This window comes from Delphinus delphis, chromosome 1 (assembly GCF_949987515.2).
Source record: "Delphinus delphis chromosome 1, mDelDel1.2, whole genome shotgun sequence".
NCBI lineage: Eukaryota > Metazoa > Chordata > Mammalia > Artiodactyla > Delphinidae > Delphinus > Delphinus delphis.
The window spans coordinates 44446655-44463254 of record NC_082683.1 but is presented as its reverse complement, the minus strand read 5'-3'; the positions used below and the strand labels follow the sequence as shown (position 1 = coordinate 44463254).

The 16600-nt window shown below is 57.1% G+C and overlaps 1 protein-coding gene across 3 annotated transcripts in view; it reads left to right on the top strand.

Moving 5' to 3' along the window:
• Window positions 1-16600, top strand: part of GLIS1 (GLIS family zinc finger 1) — a 225704-nt gene that overhangs the window by 192318 nt on the left and 16786 nt on the right. For all 3 annotated transcript variants that reach the window (XM_060005257.1, XM_060005248.1, XM_060005242.1), the window contains 2 exons: window positions 10810-10971; window positions 15831-15941. In XM_060005257.1, the coding sequence (XP_059861240.1) occupies window positions 10810-10971; window positions 15831-15941 (273 nt within the window). The remainder of the gene's footprint in view (window positions 1-10809; window positions 10972-15830; window positions 15942-16600) is intronic.

Below are 16600 nucleotides of genomic sequence, written 5' to 3'. Positions count from 1 at the left end.
ACTGAGCCCCAGGTGCACATGGGGCAGGTTGCTCCCACCCATGACCTCAGAAGGGAATTTTGCACGTGTACATTTGTCATGATTCGCACTGACCCGACATGAGGTTTTATTTCAGGTGATGGGTGGGATGTCTTGGATCTCCTTTCTCCCCAGGCAGCCCCAGGGTGCTGCGCGTTGTACAGGGCTCAATTCATGCAGCCGCCACCTGTGCACTCGGCAGGCGGTGGGTAATTCAGCTCAAGGAAAGCAGGTGACTGGTTTAAGTTCACACAGTAACCTGTGACAGAGCCAGGGCTGGAATCAGGTCTTCAGACCCTAATGTTTTTCACACCATGGACCCATCCTCTGTTGTTTCTTCTTGGAATTCGGGAGAGGAGCCGAAAAGAGGACTGAACACCTGCCCTGTGCCCAGTACCAAGGCCACACCCTGCTGTCCATAATAGGCCCCTGAGGCCAGGAGTGTCATCCCCTTTGCAGGGAGCACACTGAGGTTCACAGGGGCCAGGAAGAGGAGGAATTGGACCTGAGACCCAGGCTGTGGGCGCAGGCTTATTTGGGGGAGGGTTGAGGCTGGAGAGAACCCTTTCATTCATTACAGTCCCTCCCCTCCTCCTCCTGGAGCAGCGCTCACCTGCCTTACCCCCAGCTCTTACGATCAGATGTTGACACACCTGGACAGGTGTCTCCTCAGCAAATGGGCCAGGTGCTTCTGCTTCTCAGTTGGCTGTGGAGATGGAATGGGCTGCCATGTCGCTTTCCCACCTGTGCCTGCTTCCCCTCTTGGGGGTGAGCTCTAGAGGCCGGGCAGCATCTGTCAAGGCCCGGGGGGTATGCGGCATCCGCAGAGAGGACTGGACAAGCAGTGAGAGACAGGCCGTCCTGGCCTCAGTGCATCAGGGTGGTGTCCGGGCGCTCAGGGCAGGGTGGGAACAGGGGTGATTAGGGAAGGCCTGGCACAGGAGGAGGGGAGGGCTGAGGCTTGAGCCAAGACCAGAAGGGCAGGGAGGACCGGACAGGCGGAGGACACTGCATGGTCAAAGGCCTGCGGCTGGAGCTTAGGAAGGGGGAGTGGGCACTGGGCTAGAGGTCAGTGGGACCAAAGGGTGGCCTGCGGCCCTGTCTTGGAGTTCTCTATTGTCACGTGTTCCCTCCCCAAAGCCAAGCCTGTCCAGCTGCCGTGGGAAAATCAGGAGGTAGAGTGGGCTCAGCTGGCTCTTCCCACCTGCAGCCTCCTCTCCTGGGCAGCCTGGAGCCATGGAGAGGCGTGTGGGAGCGTGACTGTCCGTGGGTCTGGCTGTGTTGGGTGTGGAGATGTTGGTGTGAGGACTTGTCTTTATCCACTGGCCTCTTGGAGGAAGCCTTTGCTGGACTTTGTCTCTGGGTGTCTCTCCCTGTGCACACACAGAGCACCATGAGGCCATCTGTGTTCTGATATGTGAGCCAGTTTCTGCTGTGCTGTACGTGGGGCTGTGTGTCAGTGCATCTAGAGTCTGCGGAGTTTGTATGTTTGTGCCTGTGGTGGGGTCTGGGCTTGGGTGTCCTTGGGTATATGTATGAGTGTGTGTGTGTGTGTGTGTGTGTGTGTGTGTGTGTGTGGCATGACTCATGATATGTGTGTGTGTGCGTGTGTGCGCACGCACTGTGTGTTGGTGTCCTGGGGTTCTGTGTCTTTGATGTGTGGCTTGGTTGGCAGAAGAGGTGTCAGTGTGTGCGTGTCTGCATTTCTGGGTCTGCGGCTGGTGGCTTGCTATGTGTGTGTGCGTGTGTCAGCCATTCTGTGCAGCCTCTGAGCCCTGGCCCCTAGCCGAGCCTCTCTCCACACCTCAAGCCATGTGTCAGCACGGGGAGCCCCCTGGATCCCACCTGTCTACTGGGTGAGCAGACTCAACCTCCCCGTGCACCTCCTACTCTGGGGAGCTCTGCATACCCTGGAAAGGTGGCCTAGCCCTCTTGGCTCTCTCTGGCTGGGAACAGGAACCTGTTTCTTGCCCTGAGAGGGACTTTCTGCTGGAAAAGGGCCCAGCCCAGAGCCTCCAGCGCAGTCCTGGTGAGGAAGGGATAGGGAATCTCCAGCCCGCACCTTGCTAGCTTGAGAAATCTCCTCCCAAGGGCAGGCCCAGTCTGACCGGCTCTGGAAAGGAGGCCTGTGGCCCTCTAGCCCAGTCTCTCTCTGCCTTTTGTGTGCCTCCAGCTTCTCTAGGTGGTCATGAAGGCCTAGAGAGCTGAGAGATGCTCGCCTTGGATCTCATGGCGCCCCTCGGTCCTGGCTGCCTAGGACAAGAGTGGGCCCAGGCACAGAAGGGCACTGGAGGCAAACCCAGGCTCCATCCCTCATGAGCTCCGGGTCTCTCTCACATAAACTCCCTGGGCCTCAGTTTCCACCTCTGTAACAAGGGGACCTGTCGTGCTGGTTAATGGGACTAAGGAGACACGTTTAGGGAGAGTTTGGCCCAGTCCCCCACCTAGTAAATGTGATAGCTGCCGTTACAGTCATGGTCTCCCTCCTGCCCCCATCTGCCCGTCCATTCATTCACTCAGACGGCACTAGGTACCCAAGGCTGGACCAGACCCTCGCAGCCTTCACAGGGCACAGTCCAGGCCAGTGCCATCCAGCCTCACCTCCCAGGACTCTCCACTTTTGTCCCTCCCCTTATTGCCTCCACCTACCTCTGAGGACCCTCGCAGCACAAGGCCCTGAGAAGAGCCTCGTGGAAAACCCATGAGGTTCAGAGGACAGTAACTGCAGAGCAGCATCCCTCTCCCGGGGAGCAGCGTGAGGCGTGGACCGCAGCTCCCGGCTGGCTGGCCTTTCAAGCTGGCCAAACAGAATTATTTGACATCTTGGAGAAGGTTCTGGCACCGTGCAGCTCTCCCATCCAAATCACTGTTGTAAAGTAGGTTAAAAGTTTGTACGAAAATGAAAAGTTGATCCCTGAATGGCCTGCCAGACTGTTGAAACCCAATATATTTTACCCTTAAACCAGAAATGTGTTTGTTTAGAAGCAAGTCATTGGCAAAGGCCAAAACTGGAGGCATTTCCTCTCCTGCCCCCACCCGTGTGCCCCGTTCCCCCAAACCTCCTCCTTGCCCTTTGTGTCCAGATCCTTAGCCAGAGCATGAGAAAAGGGCCTCCCTCCTCCTTGGCCCATGTCAGCCACAGGGAGGAAACTTGACATTCCTCAGGGACCGCTGTGTGCCAGGTCCCGTGCTGGGCATGTCCTTTTATTTACTTCTAGCAGCCGTTTGTGGTGGCCCATTTTAGAGAGGAGAAAAATGAGGGCAGAGGTGGAACATGACCTGCCCAAGCTCATGGCGGTCGGTGGTGAGTCCCCGGCACAAACTTCTGTCTGCGAGACCTCGTGGCCTTCGGCCTGTGGCACAATGTCCCACACCTCACATGTGACACAGGGCCCTTGATCATCCCCCAAGGCCCAGAGGGAGAGAACAGGCGTGCCCGGCACCAGCTGGCTCCGTGCTGGGGCTGCCCTGAATGAACTCGCTCTGCCCTTTCACAGGTGCGAGAAAGGCTCAGAGATGGCAGCTCGCTGAGTGGGGTGAGCCCAGCCCTGCAGATTATGATGCCAGACCCAGTGCCCTCTCCTTCCCCCAGCCAGAGTTTGAAGGGTCCTTGGGCTTGGTCTGGAAGGGAAAAGAGTGCCCCCTCCCCAGCTCCCGGGACGGCTCCTCTCAGGCTTTCATCTCCTGCCCTTGGTTCTGTGAGCTGCATGCAGCGGTAATGGATTGCAGTGGACTTTTTTCAATTAGGTTCTGATTTTCCCCTGCCTGTTACTATAAAACTCCAGATGGTCTAGGGCTTCATGGTTCCAGGGGTATTTTCCCCCGTTATTTGAATCTTCTTTAGTAACACGCCCCACATGTGGGAACTGGGCCTTTCAAGACTCAGTGCCTCAGCCGGGCTCGCTGTTCTCTGCTGTGTTGCCGCGGCTTTCCTTTTTGTGTGGTGGCATCTCCTCTCGGAGGCCCCGGGAGGAAGGAGGGTGTCCCCTTTGCCCAGCATCAGCTCTGCATCCAGGGCTGGGCCTTATTTTGCCTGGGAAAGGAACCCAGGATGTGAGCCCAGTTGGAAATCATGGTCATAGTTCCCGAGTACCAGCCTGTTTTGGGTGCTTTCTGTAGGGGTCCCTGAGGCGGTAGCCAGAGCACTTACGGACACACATATACAGACTTGCACATCAGCCAGACCTGAGATCCAGCCCCAGCTCTGCCACTTACTGGCTGTGTGACATCACTTAGGGCCAGTGATGTCACTTGTCTGAGCCTCAGTTTCCTCATCTGCAGCGTGGCGCTGAAAGGAGCCTCACCAGAAGAGCATGTTGTCACAATTAAATGAAGTACCACACAAAACACACATGGCTCCCGGCTCCTGATAGGTGACTGAGAGGGTGTCACCCAGTCACTAAGGTCATTCTGAATTCACCCCAGTTTCATCTTAGTACGTATTTTAATGTTTATGCCTTCTAAGTAAATAAGAAAAACCCAGCACTCACTCTTAATTTTTCTAGACTGTCAGATAGCTCTTCTCTTCCTTCTCCCCTCTCCGGGTATGCCTTACCCACAGTAGCGGCCGTCTCTGTTGCCCATGGCATGTGAGCCTTTGCTTCTGGCCAGATAGATCTGTTGTGTTTGGTTATGTGAACTGGTGTGTTGCAAATTCATCCCGAATAAGAGGTGCCTGGGTAATCCTCTGGGTGCACACAGTTGGCATCAGGGCTCTGGCCACAGGATGCTGCATATACCCTGTGGATCACAGAGAACACCCACCCACCATGTGCCCAGGTGTGCCCAAGTGGATGCCCCCATTTACAGATAAGGCACCTGAGCTCTGACAAGTGAAATGAACTTGCCCAGGTCATTGAGTTTGGAAGAGTGGATTTGAACCCAGTCCAATTTGATGCTGAAACACAGTGGTGGGGGGCATGGGGGTGGAGGGGGCAGACATCACCAAGCTGTTACCGGGGCCAGGTCGCACCAGCCAGAATGCTGGGGTGAGGTTTTGTACTTGCCCAAGCACTGGGGAGCCATGCAGGGTGTGAGCTGGGGTGGCAGGGAAAGGGGGCTCAGACACACCTATAGGCTTCCGTCTTTGTTCTAGATACTGGATATCATGTGGGAATGAATTGGGAAGGGAGAGTGGAGGCAGGATGGCTGGTACAGTCACCTGGGTGAGCAGTGCTGGGGTGTGGACCAGAGTAGTGGGCGGATGTGAAAGATGTTTAAGAGGTGGCATTTCCCTGGCTTAGCAGATGGTTGGATGCAGGGGCCAGGGAGGAGGGAACAGGTTTCTGGCTCAAGCATCCAGGTGGAAGGTGGGAGGTCAGTGGCCAGGGAGTCCAACCAGCAGAAGTGGCACCAGAGTTCCCCAAGTGAATAGCCCTGTGTTACACCGTTGGCTGGGCCATGTGAATGGTTGCACAGGGCAGTTTCTGTGGACAAACAGAGTGGAGATCATAGGCAGACTTGGAGGGGTGGTGTATATTCTGGAAACAGCTAAGCATCTGCTGAGCCAGAATGAAGGGGAGGAAGAGAAGGAGATCTAGAAGGAGAAGTGGGAGGTCACTTCTTTCTAGAAGAGACGGCAGTTCTGCCTGCAGCCGAGCCCAGGCTTGGTGCCCTCTGGCACAGTGGGGGCAATTACACCTCCTTGCCCCCTTGCAGTGGGAGCAGGGGTGTTCCAGGGGGTGTGCTCTGCAGGTTATACACCTGGACATGGACAACAGGGCAAAATCTGCCCTAGAACCTCAGGAGACTGGAGTGTTGGGGGAGGAATGTCAGGAAGGCCCCACCCTAGCATGTACCCCGTGGGGTGCAGACCCTGCGGAAGCATCATTACACCCTTGGGTCACCATAGCATTGCCTTAAGGCCCATCCTCCACCCGCCTCAAGCAAACGGAGACCCAAAGCCCGGATGTGCCCGTTGACTCCATTTCTGTTCCAATAAGACCCATGTTTCCATTCTGGCAGCATCTGTACCCCATGACACAGCAGTGGTGGGGCACCTCTCCCTGCTGTCCCCCCAGACCCCACACAGTCAGTGCATGGGGCCCCTTCAAGCCATTCCCATCCCAAAAGGCAGCCTCACTCTCTTTGGAGGTGCCCAAAGGGTACTCCACGGGCTTGGCGTAGAAAGAGTTTTAGGGCCACACCAATCAATGGCAAACACATCAACCAGGGCCTCCTGTTCTTTACTTCCGGGGTCAGTAAAACCTGCCCCACAGGGGTGTCCTCCCTCAGGGCAAGACACCACCACCACCACGATAATAGTGACAACATTGACGTCCTGCGTGACATGCAGATATGCACATTGCCCCACTGCCACAACTCTGTGAGCTGCTTCCTCGCATCTTCATTTTACAGAGAAAGAAACTGAGCCACAGAGAGGGCACTGACTTGCCAAGATTACAGAGCCATCTGCTTTCCAAGTTTGAACACTTCACCCCAGCCTCTGACACACCAGACCGTGGAGGGCATTGAATGCCAGGCTAAGGGGGTTGACCGGATGTCAGAAGGCACAACGAGCCCTGGAGGGTCCTGAGCAGGGGTGACCTGGTTAGATTTACAATTTAAAAATGGACTCATAAAGCATTAGAGCTCGAGGGGTCTTGGGGGCTGTCTGGTGAAGCTGCCGCTGTAAGGCAGCAGAGAAGGACTCATAAGAAACTCAGGTGCCCCAGCTCTAGGATTCCAGACCAGGCCCTTCCACCACTGTGTGAGCCCTGCCAGGTCCTGGCTCCCCAGGGTACAGATGAGGGGCTTGGTGGGGGAGCAGACCTGTCCAGGGCACCTGTTCTTTGTAGGTGGAGCCAGGACAGCACTGAGATAACTCCCCATCAGAGGAGGTGCTGGGGCACCTGCCCCTCCAGACTGTTCCCCAGTCCCCAGCTTGCTCCAGGCCCCAGGAGCAGGCTGACACCCCTTTGATAGGCCTGAGTCCAGGGTGTGTTGAGAAGGTTACTCTGGATGTCAGGCTGGAGGAGGAAGATGGGGAGTGAGGTGAGGGGTTAAGGAGTGAGAAGTAGAAACAGGACTTTGGGGGGACTTGAGAGCCCACCATGCCCAGCGGGACATCACACACACACGCATACACACACACCCTTCCAACTCCGCAGAGGGCCAGCAGGCCCAGGAGCTGCCACCCCAGGCAGAATGCCACTCCACTACTTATCTGCTCTGTGATCCTAAGTAGTAGCTATGGTGACGGTATTGAGCAAGCACCTGGTACCAAGGGAAGCACTTACTGTGCAGCCACCCTCTGAGGTTGGTAGAACTCACCCAGTTTTACGATGCGGAAACAGGCTCAGAGAATTGAAGGGACTCACTTCGGATCACTCACAAGTGGAGCAGCCAAGACACAAGCCCTGGTCGTCCCACACCAGGGTCCGTGTCTGTAACTGTTGTGCTGATTCCCCCGAGCCTCAGCTCCTGACAGTGGGAGAGATACTTGCCCCGAGGGCTGTGGAGAGGATACTCGGTCATGCTAGAGACATGACCAGGCCTAGCAGAGTGAGCGCACAGGTGCTGAACCCACGAGCATTCCCGTCCTCTTCTCTCTGCCTCTGTTAGCCCATCTCCGGGGTTGTTGAAGGGGGAGGATCTCGGGGACCTTGGCAAGCAGCTGCAGGCAGAGCCCATCTCCCCTCAAGGCCCTGGCATGCCTGGGATGCTGGCTCTGCTGTGGGCGTTGCTCTGCCAGGTGTACCTGTAACATCCTCGTCCCAGACCTGTCCTGATGGGGCAGTTGCTACCCCACCTGCTGCTACCTCTGGTTCTACCTTGAGGGTTGGGTCCCCCATCATGGTGCTCTGGCCAGCTGCTTGTTATACCCCAGCCTGGGACTCGGCTCTGTTAAGTTCCAGTGGGGTAGGGGTGGGCAGGACGAGCTGGGCCGATATACACAGGCATGGCATGGGCACAGCGCACATGCGCAGGTGTGGGGTACCTTGATGAACACGAGGGAGGTGTGTGCACCCCTAGGCTCCAGAACCCCTATTCTTTATTTTTTATATAAATTATTAATTTATTTATTTTTGGCTGTGTTGGGTCTTTGTTGCTGCGCACGGGCTTTTCTTTAGTTTTGGCGAGCGGGGGCTACTCTTCATTGCGGTGCGCGGGCTTCTCATCGCGGTGGCTTCTCGTTGCGAAGCGTAGGCTCTAGGCGCGCAGGCTTCAGTAGTTGTGGCACACAGGCTCAGTAGTTGTGGTGCATGGGCTTAGTTGCTCCATGGCATGTGGGATCTTCCCAGACCAGGGATTGAACCCGTGTCCACTGCATTGGCAGGTGGATTCTTAACCACTGTGCCACCAGGGAAGTCCCCAGAACCCCTATTCTTAACCACCATTGGATCACATTTCTAACTCACCCTTTGCCCCATAAGTGAGCTGCTAGCTCTGCCCGCAAGGAACTCCCAAACCCTTAGCCTGGAGGCATGGAGAAAGGGCAAAGGATGTGCAGTGAAAACCTCAGGGTGTGACCAAGGAGGAGCAGGAGGTTGGGAGAGGCTTCTCCAAGGAGGTAGTGCTTGGGCACCATGAGTAGATGTCTGCCAAGTGAGTGAAGGAAGGAAAGGCGTTCCATTCCAAGGGAACAGCTCCAGCAGGCCTGGGGGCATTCAAGTTCCCGACACGTTCGGGGTCTGATCACTCCCGTGTGGCTACAGCATAACGTGTGGGGTGTATGCAGATGGGAGAGGCGTCCAGCCGCGCTGGAAGACCGCAAACACCAAGCTGCAGATCGTGAAAAGTGTCTGAATTGAATTGTCAGCGAATTGGAAGGGAAGGTGTCCCAGGAGGGGCACAGCCTGAACAAAGGCATGGGGGTGGGGGCAACGGTGCTGAGACGGACGGCTGGCCAGGTAGGCGCGCAGACCGGGTGGGGAGATGATATACGGATCTCCAGAGTCGGATGGACCCTCCAAAGTCAGGAATGGCACGCGGCACCTGAGGGGTTATTGCCCCTCCGCCTCAGATGTCCACCCTCCCGGCTCGGGCCAGAGAGGAACAAAGGGACCGGTTGGGAGCCAAGAGGCAGCCTGCTCTTCAGCCGCTGCCCCACCTCACTGTGGGTGAACCTGGCACCGGCCTTGCAGGAGAGCAAGGGGGGGCGTGGCTTGTGGCCTGTTTATTCCCCAGACAGGATTTCCTTCTGGTTTTGATGCACGGAAGAGGCATAACATCTGGAAATAGGAAGCGGAACAGCTTCTAAAACCCAGCTGCGGACAGCTTGCCTTGGACCAGCCCCAGCAGAGCACGGCCCACAGTTGTGGCCGGGTCTTCAAGGGAGAGGCTCCAGGAGAGCCCGCCCCAGACCGTTGTCTCTGGGTCCTTGTTCTGACGTCTGCCCTGGCCTGAGGGCTGGAACCAATGGCTCATGAGAGGAAACCCAGCCTCCTCTGATCTCTTCTTCCTCAAGGGTCACCTCCCCCTGCCCCACTGCCGTGGGAAGGCAGCAGGCACAGAGTAGCCACCTGGGCTTTGGCCCCAGATGTGGCCTGCATCTTGTCCCAACACTGTGATCGCCCCTGGAAGCCTCTGTCTCTGAGGTGGGGACACTGAGGCCGCACACTTCCCGGTTGTCATGTGGTTAAACAGCCAGCGCCACAGCTGGATGGATGGAGCCGGTGTAGCTCCTCCTCCTGCCCACAGGGAGCGCCGCGGGAATGGCGGCCAGTCACACCAGGACTAGGGCGTGCTCGGCGGGCAGTGTTTGAAGGATTTTGAAGGCTGAAGGGGGTTGGATGCACTGTTACGAGATAGGACATTCTTTGCTGAGTGCCTTTCTAGTACAAAGGCTTGAGATTGCCTGGAGGACCCCTGCTGTTTCAAGCCTCTGGTGGGGAGTCAAGAGGGGCTGGAACGTGTGGCGGGCTGAGTGTTTGAATGCCAGGCCCGCAGGACTTCAGGCGGAAGCAACAGGGTCCCTTTCCTACACCAGAGGCTCCTGGGGTAGCTGTGTAGAGAGTAGGGAGGGAGGAGTTTGAAGTTAGAGGATTCTGGGGAGAGAGATGGGAGCTGGGCCGAGGCTGCTGGGATCAGCACTGTATTTGTTGCTCTCTGCTCATCTCCACCCTGACCAGGGGCATCACATGTCTGTGCTGTACCTACTGAATGCCCACTGCCTGGCATGGGGCCTAGTGCATACTTGATGGATGTTAAACAGATGAACAGCCAAATGGTAAATCAGAGACACTGCGTTTACAAATGTGGTCATTGTTCTGACAGCGAGCAGCATTGATGCTGTGTTCCAGGTGGGCAAAGCCCTTTGACAGTCAGCGTCCTACCCTTGGGACCTTCATATCAGCCCTGAGTGGTGGCCACACAGTCTTAAGTTTGTAGGCAAGGAAATAAGGCACGGGGAGGTCAAGGGCAGTGCCCAAAGCCTCACTGGGACAGAGCCCGACTCATAGCCAGGCCTTGGGTTCCAAATGCAGGGCTGTCTGCAATAGATGTATACCTACATCCTGTCCATTCAGGGCAGTGCTGCCATTAGAGCAGCACATCACTTCCAGATGCCGATGGAGGGCAAACCTGTCGAGATCCAGAGTTGGAAAGACCACTTTTTTCTCAAGCCCTAGTGGCCATTTGTAAGTCAGGGGTGTATTTTTTTCTGGACCTACCAGGGCTTCCCAGATAGAGTTTGGGTCCTGAGCACTTCATGGGAAGCTGAACTGGGGCAGCTGGAGGCCTCGGGCAGGGTCAGGGGGTTGGGGGGGAGAGGATGCTGGGGCCCACTTCCAGGCTGGGCGGTGGGCCTTCCGGGGGCTGCAGAGCACCCCTCACCAGCCTTTCCTGCAGTTTGAGGGCTGCAGCAAGGCCTTCTCGAGGCTGGAGAACCTCAAGATCCACCTGCGGAGCCACACGGGCGAGAAGCCATACCTGTGCCAGCACCCGGGCTGTCAGAAGGCCTTCAGCAACTCCAGCGACCGCGCCAAGCACCAGCGCACCCACCTTGACACGGTAGGCCCGAGGGCAGAGGCCGAGGGTGGGGTTGGAGGACGCGCACTCTGCCCCCACTTGCCTAACGCAGGGCAGCAGGCGGCTCCAGGCAGAAACCCTGCCTGCCTCCTTGAGCCCTGTTGACATTTTGAGCGGGACGATTCTTTGTGGGGAGAGGGAAGTACTGTCAGTATAGGATGTTTAGCAGTATCCCTGGCCTCTATCCATTAGACAGGAGCGATTTCCTACTTCCCAGTTATGACAACCAAAAATGTCCTTCAACGTTGCCAAAAACCCTGGGGAGGAGGAATTAAACTCACCCCTAGTTGAGAACCACTGCTTTAGCCCAAGGGTACCGGCCCAGGCACTAGTGTGGGCCCCACTGAGAGGGTGGGCTCACATCCTGCATCCTATCCCCAGGCCTGTCAGTCACCCCCAGAGCAGGTCCTCCCTGCTCTTCCCACCCACTCCCTCCATGGAGACAGGCCAGAGGCTCTCCAGGGCCATTCTGTATCTCCCGGGCACGGTGGGTGAGGAGTTGAGGTGAGCAGGACCTAAGACTCCAGGCCCCTGGCATAGTGGCCTGGGCCCCAGATGCCCGTGTGTCCACCTCCTTTCCCTTGTTTGTGCCAGTGTGGTAACCTGCAGCTCCATCATGGCATCGGTCCAGGCATTCTCTCCTGTGCATACAGACCTCAGCGGTTAGCAGAGCACTTCCTAGAACATCGTCTCCCACGATCTCACAATGACCCTGCCAGTCGGGGGGTCACTAGCCCATTTGACAGATGAGGGAAGCAGGACTCTGGCCACTTCACTACTCAGCTGGAAGGTGGCAGAGCTGACTCAGAACTGGGCCTCACCCCAGTCTCCTAGGGCCTATGTGATGGGATGCACCCAGCCTGGGAGGCCCCCAGCCCTCATGTGCAGCAGGAGACGGGGCCGTAGCCAGATTCCACGCCTGGGCCACTGGCCTGTGTCTCTGCATTTTGTGCAAATGTTTGGGGAACTCTGCTGGTCGGGGACTGGGAGACCTGAGTGGCCGTCCAGCCCAGCCCATCCAGTATACAGACATACAGATGAAGAAACAGAGGCCCAGGAGGGCGACTGACCCCTCCAGGGTAAGTTGGAAGCCACATAACAATAGAGGTCAGAGCTAGAGGCCCTCTGGGGTTTTATAGCTGGGAAAACCAAGACCCAGAAAAGATGGGGGAAGTGGGTAGCAGAAAATAGCAGGAAGTTAGGTTTTGGGGCCAGGCCCAGGCCCCGGGCAGAATGTTCTACACATCTCCCCTGTCCCCTAATATCACACACATTGTCCGTCAGTTTAATCCTAGTGACAGACCACAAGGTGTAGGGGCCTATCCCCATCTTGCAAACAAAGAAACTGAAAGTCAGAGATGAAGTCATTGACTGTGACACAGCTGGTAAGTGGCGGAGCTGGGATGCCACCCAGTCTGCCTGCCCCCAAGTCTGCTGCCCCTTGCTGGAAAAGGGGAGAAGAGCCGAGGGGAGAGGGTGGGAAGGGAGAGCCCTCCCGCCAACCTGAGCCCGACCTCTGTCCCCACCCCGCCCCTCTCAGGCTCACTGTCACGGGTGTTGGGGACATGAAGTGAAGAGGTATCTTCTTCCCAAATCCCTGTCTCTGTTACCTTCTCACATGCCCAGCCCTTGGGGCTCTTGGCACCTGTCCCAACCCTGAGAGGCATGGCTTGTGCCCCAGCACCCTGGTTACATCTCCCAGAGGCCACAAGGCAGCCTCAACAGCACCAGGCCTCTCTGTACCCCGCTCCCCCCGGGCGACGTCCCTCCAGCATCTCGGGGTCACCTACCCTGACTCACCCCCTTCCTCCTTTCCCCTTACTGCACTTCCTGGACCCAGCCCCAAAGCAACATGCCTCTGGCCCCAGCTTGGTGTGTGAACAGAGCTCCAAGGGCTGGGTCGGGTCAGGCCCAGAATGAGCCCACAGGGTTGTCTCAGGCCTGCATCTCCTCAGAAGGTCCTGGTCAAGCCCGGGAGGTGCAGCCACCAAGCGCAGCCCCCACGTACTCCAGCCCCATGGAGACATGTAGGCGGACCCCCCCGTGGCTAGTTTGCTTTCCCAGCGCCCGAGGCTCAGGCCCATTGGGTCAGCCCCATGTAGGCTGGGCCTTGTTTTCCAGAGAGGACCCAGTCATGTCCCCAGCTCCCCTCTGGCACCAGAGAACATGGGATTCTCTCCGTGGTCAGGAAAGCAGTGGGACAGACTGGAGAGAACCAGCCTGGGTTCTAACCCTGGCCCTCCACCTGGTCCCAGAGGTCCCAGGACCGCCACCCATCCTCTCTGGCCTCAGTTTCCTCAAACATCTACCTCACATGAGAGGGATAGGGGATCAACTGAGGTGACAAATGTGGAGCCCAGACACAGGATCTGCACAGCAAACTTGAGTCCCTCCTTTCTTGACCTATGACTCACTGACTGAATGCTGACTACATCCTGCCATGTCCCAGGCACTCCATGTGGGGTTCATGTCCCGACTGCCACAGACCATCCTGCCCTGGCCTCCATTTCCTTATAGGGAAGAAGGGGGTGATAATCTCTCCTTTGCCCACTTCCCTGGACCCTTCAGGGCTGCAGAAGAGAGGGGGCACCCTAGCAGAGTGTCATGGGCACTCCACTCACTGTGAGATCTTGGGCAAAGCATCAGCCTCGATATCCTCATTGGCAAAGTGCGGATGCTTCTCACGGGGCGGGTGTGAGACTGAAAGGAGACCGTGGGTGGCCAGCCCCGAGCACAGGCCTGCACTGTGGGGCTCAGTAGGTGAGGAGCTGTCTTGAGCACAGATCAGGAGGGCTCTGTGAGGTGCTCCACGCTCACAGCACGGCCGTGAGCGTCCTGCTGTTAACGAGGCTTTGGAGCCGGTGTGGTGACTCCAGGCCCGGGGCTTGGCTTCTGCTTGGGACAGCCACAGGGTTTCCTGAGGGCTCATGAGGGAGCTGGGCCAGAGGAATGTTCTACACACGTCAGGCCCTGGAAAAACAAACACAGAGATGGGCCTTGTGCCCTCTTTCCAGGCGAGGGTGCCTGCACACACGGAGCTCTGTTTGTTTGCTTTTTGACAAAAGCGTGTGGATTTGTATCAGCGTCCCCAGGGGACCGGGCCTGGGGCAGGGCAGGGTAGGGCCCATGAGAGAAAGTGTGTGTGTGTGTGTGTGTGTGTGTGTGCGTGCGCGCGCGCGCGCACATGCACGCACGCGTGCATATGTTGGGGCAGGGAGCAGGCCTGTGTGAGACGGACTCTGTAGCGTGTTGGTCTGTGTCTGTGTCTCTGTGTGGTTGTGTGGGGACAGGTCTGAGGCCTGCCTTCCACCCTCCCGCCCATACCTTCCTTTCAGCAAGGCAAGCCTCTCACTGCTCTGTCTCTCTCTTTTTGCTCTCCTCCGTTTCTTTAACCTGGCAACTCTCCGTGGCAGCACCAAGGTATGGCCGTCTCTTTCTGCTTCCCCCTCCCCACGAGGTCCAGCAGGGCTGACTCGCCTTGAGGTTCGGGGGGCAGTTCCAGTGGGCGTGTCTGACGGGGACATAGGCATCACCTCCAAACGTCCCCTCCCCATGACATCCCCTGCAGTCGCTGGAGGCCAGAAGGCCCCGAGAAATCGGAACCACTAGATGTGTTCAAAAAGGGCGTCTTAGGGACTTCAAGTAGCAGCTGGAGTCCGCAAGCAAGGTCTTGTGGAGGCCGCTACAGAGAGCTCAGAATTCTGTTAGAGCCACAGGGTCCCTGCCCTGGGTCAGACCCTGAGGCCTGAGATGAATCAGAAGGGAGCCTCCCCTGAGGAAATCTCACCACTGAACAGACCCAGCAGTGCAGGTGGACAGCACTGCCCGTGGAAGCTCGGGAGGTGGCAGTGGGAAGAAGACTCGAGGAAAGGCTGGAGAGGAGGTGACGCGGGCTGGGCGGTGGGTGTGCAGGGGCAGGGGGAGGGGTGAGGACTCAAGCAGGGCCCAAGTCACAAAGGGCCTTCCGTGCCCGGACGTGGGCTGTATCCAAGGGCACCAGGGAGCCAAGGGGGTTAGAAGGTGAGAGCGTGGCCAGGCCTGTGAGAAAGGCCCTCTGGCTGTGAGTGTGAGGGGAGGTTGGAGGCACAGAGAGCAGGGTGGGGTCTGGACAGGAACCAGGGGAGGCGGTGGGCATGCATTCGTTCTAGAGGAGGGATGGGGCTCTGAGGGGAAGGGACGCAAAGGGCACAGATGAAGGCACAGCCTCCCAGGGCTGTGTCTGAGATCCAGTTCCCTCTGGTCTCCTGTGACTGTTGGGTCAAGGACCTGTGATTCTGGACCCATGGCAAGTTTTGGTCAGTTGCTCCCGGCCCGGGCCCTGCCACTGTGCAGGTTGGCTCCATGTTTGCGCCCGCCTTGCCCTGCGCTGTCGCCCTCTCCCCCTCTCCCTGCACCCCTCCCCCTCCTCCAAGGCAACAACCTCACTTTACTCATTCTCCACTTGCTGCTTCTCTGCAGCCATGAGCCCCAAAGGGTATATTTTCTCCAAACTAGTATTGGAGCTGAAAGAAAGAATCCTTAGGACTCAGTTGGCCCCAATTATGCAGAGGAGAAAAGTGAGACTCAGAGAGGGGAGGCGACTTACCCGAGGTCCCAGCATGAGGGTAGAATGGAGACACAAACCCCCTCCTTCACTGCCAGGCCAGGCACTTTCCCCGCACCCATCGACAGGCCTGGCTGAGTCAGACCCCTCCTGGCCCAGGACACGGAGGGAGGGACAGGGTGTGAGCCTGCAGCCGCCCCTTGCCCAGTCGTCCCCCCCCACTGCAGGCCATGCAGCGGTACCTCGGGCCTGGCAGGTGGACCCTCACTCACCCCACCTCTGCCCTCTGATGTTACAGAAGCCATACGCCTGCCAGATCCCTGGCTGCTCCAAGCGCTACACAGACCCCAGCTCCCTCCGCAAGCACGTGAAGGCCCATTCAGCCAAAGAGCAGCAGGTGCGTAAGAAGGTAAGAGGGCTCCGTTCCAGGCCCGTCTCTGCAGATGCCCCCACCCGGCCTCCCGGCCGCCCGTCCAGCATCAAGGCAGGTACAAGCCACACTGCTTGTGTGCATTCAGCCTTCCACATCCAAGGGTGCCACTGTCCCTTGCCCTCCATCTGCCTCCCACCAGCCCAAGTGTCCGGACAGTCCCTGACTTACGATGGTTTGACTTATGATGGTTCAACTTACAGTTGTTCAACTTTACGATGGTATTTTTACAAATTCAGTAAAAGCATACTTTGAATTTTGATCGTTTTCCAGGCCTGCGACGTGCAGTAGATCCTCTCTCGTGATGCTGGGCAGCGGCAGTGGCCACAGCTCCCAGTCAGCTGTACAATCACGAGGGTGAACAGCTGATATGCTAACAGCCATTCTGTTCCCAGACCTCCGTTCTGTTTTTCACTTTCAGGACAGTATCCAATATGTTACATGAGCTATTCAACACTTTATTATAAGATAGGCTTTGTGTTCGTGTAATTGTTCTGAGCACACTTAAGGTAGGTGAGGCTAAGCTATGGTGTTTGGTAGGTTAGGTGTATTAAATGCATTTTTGACTTGTGATATTTTCAACTTACAATGGGTTATTGGGGACGTGGTCTCATTATAAGCTGAGGAAGATCTGTACT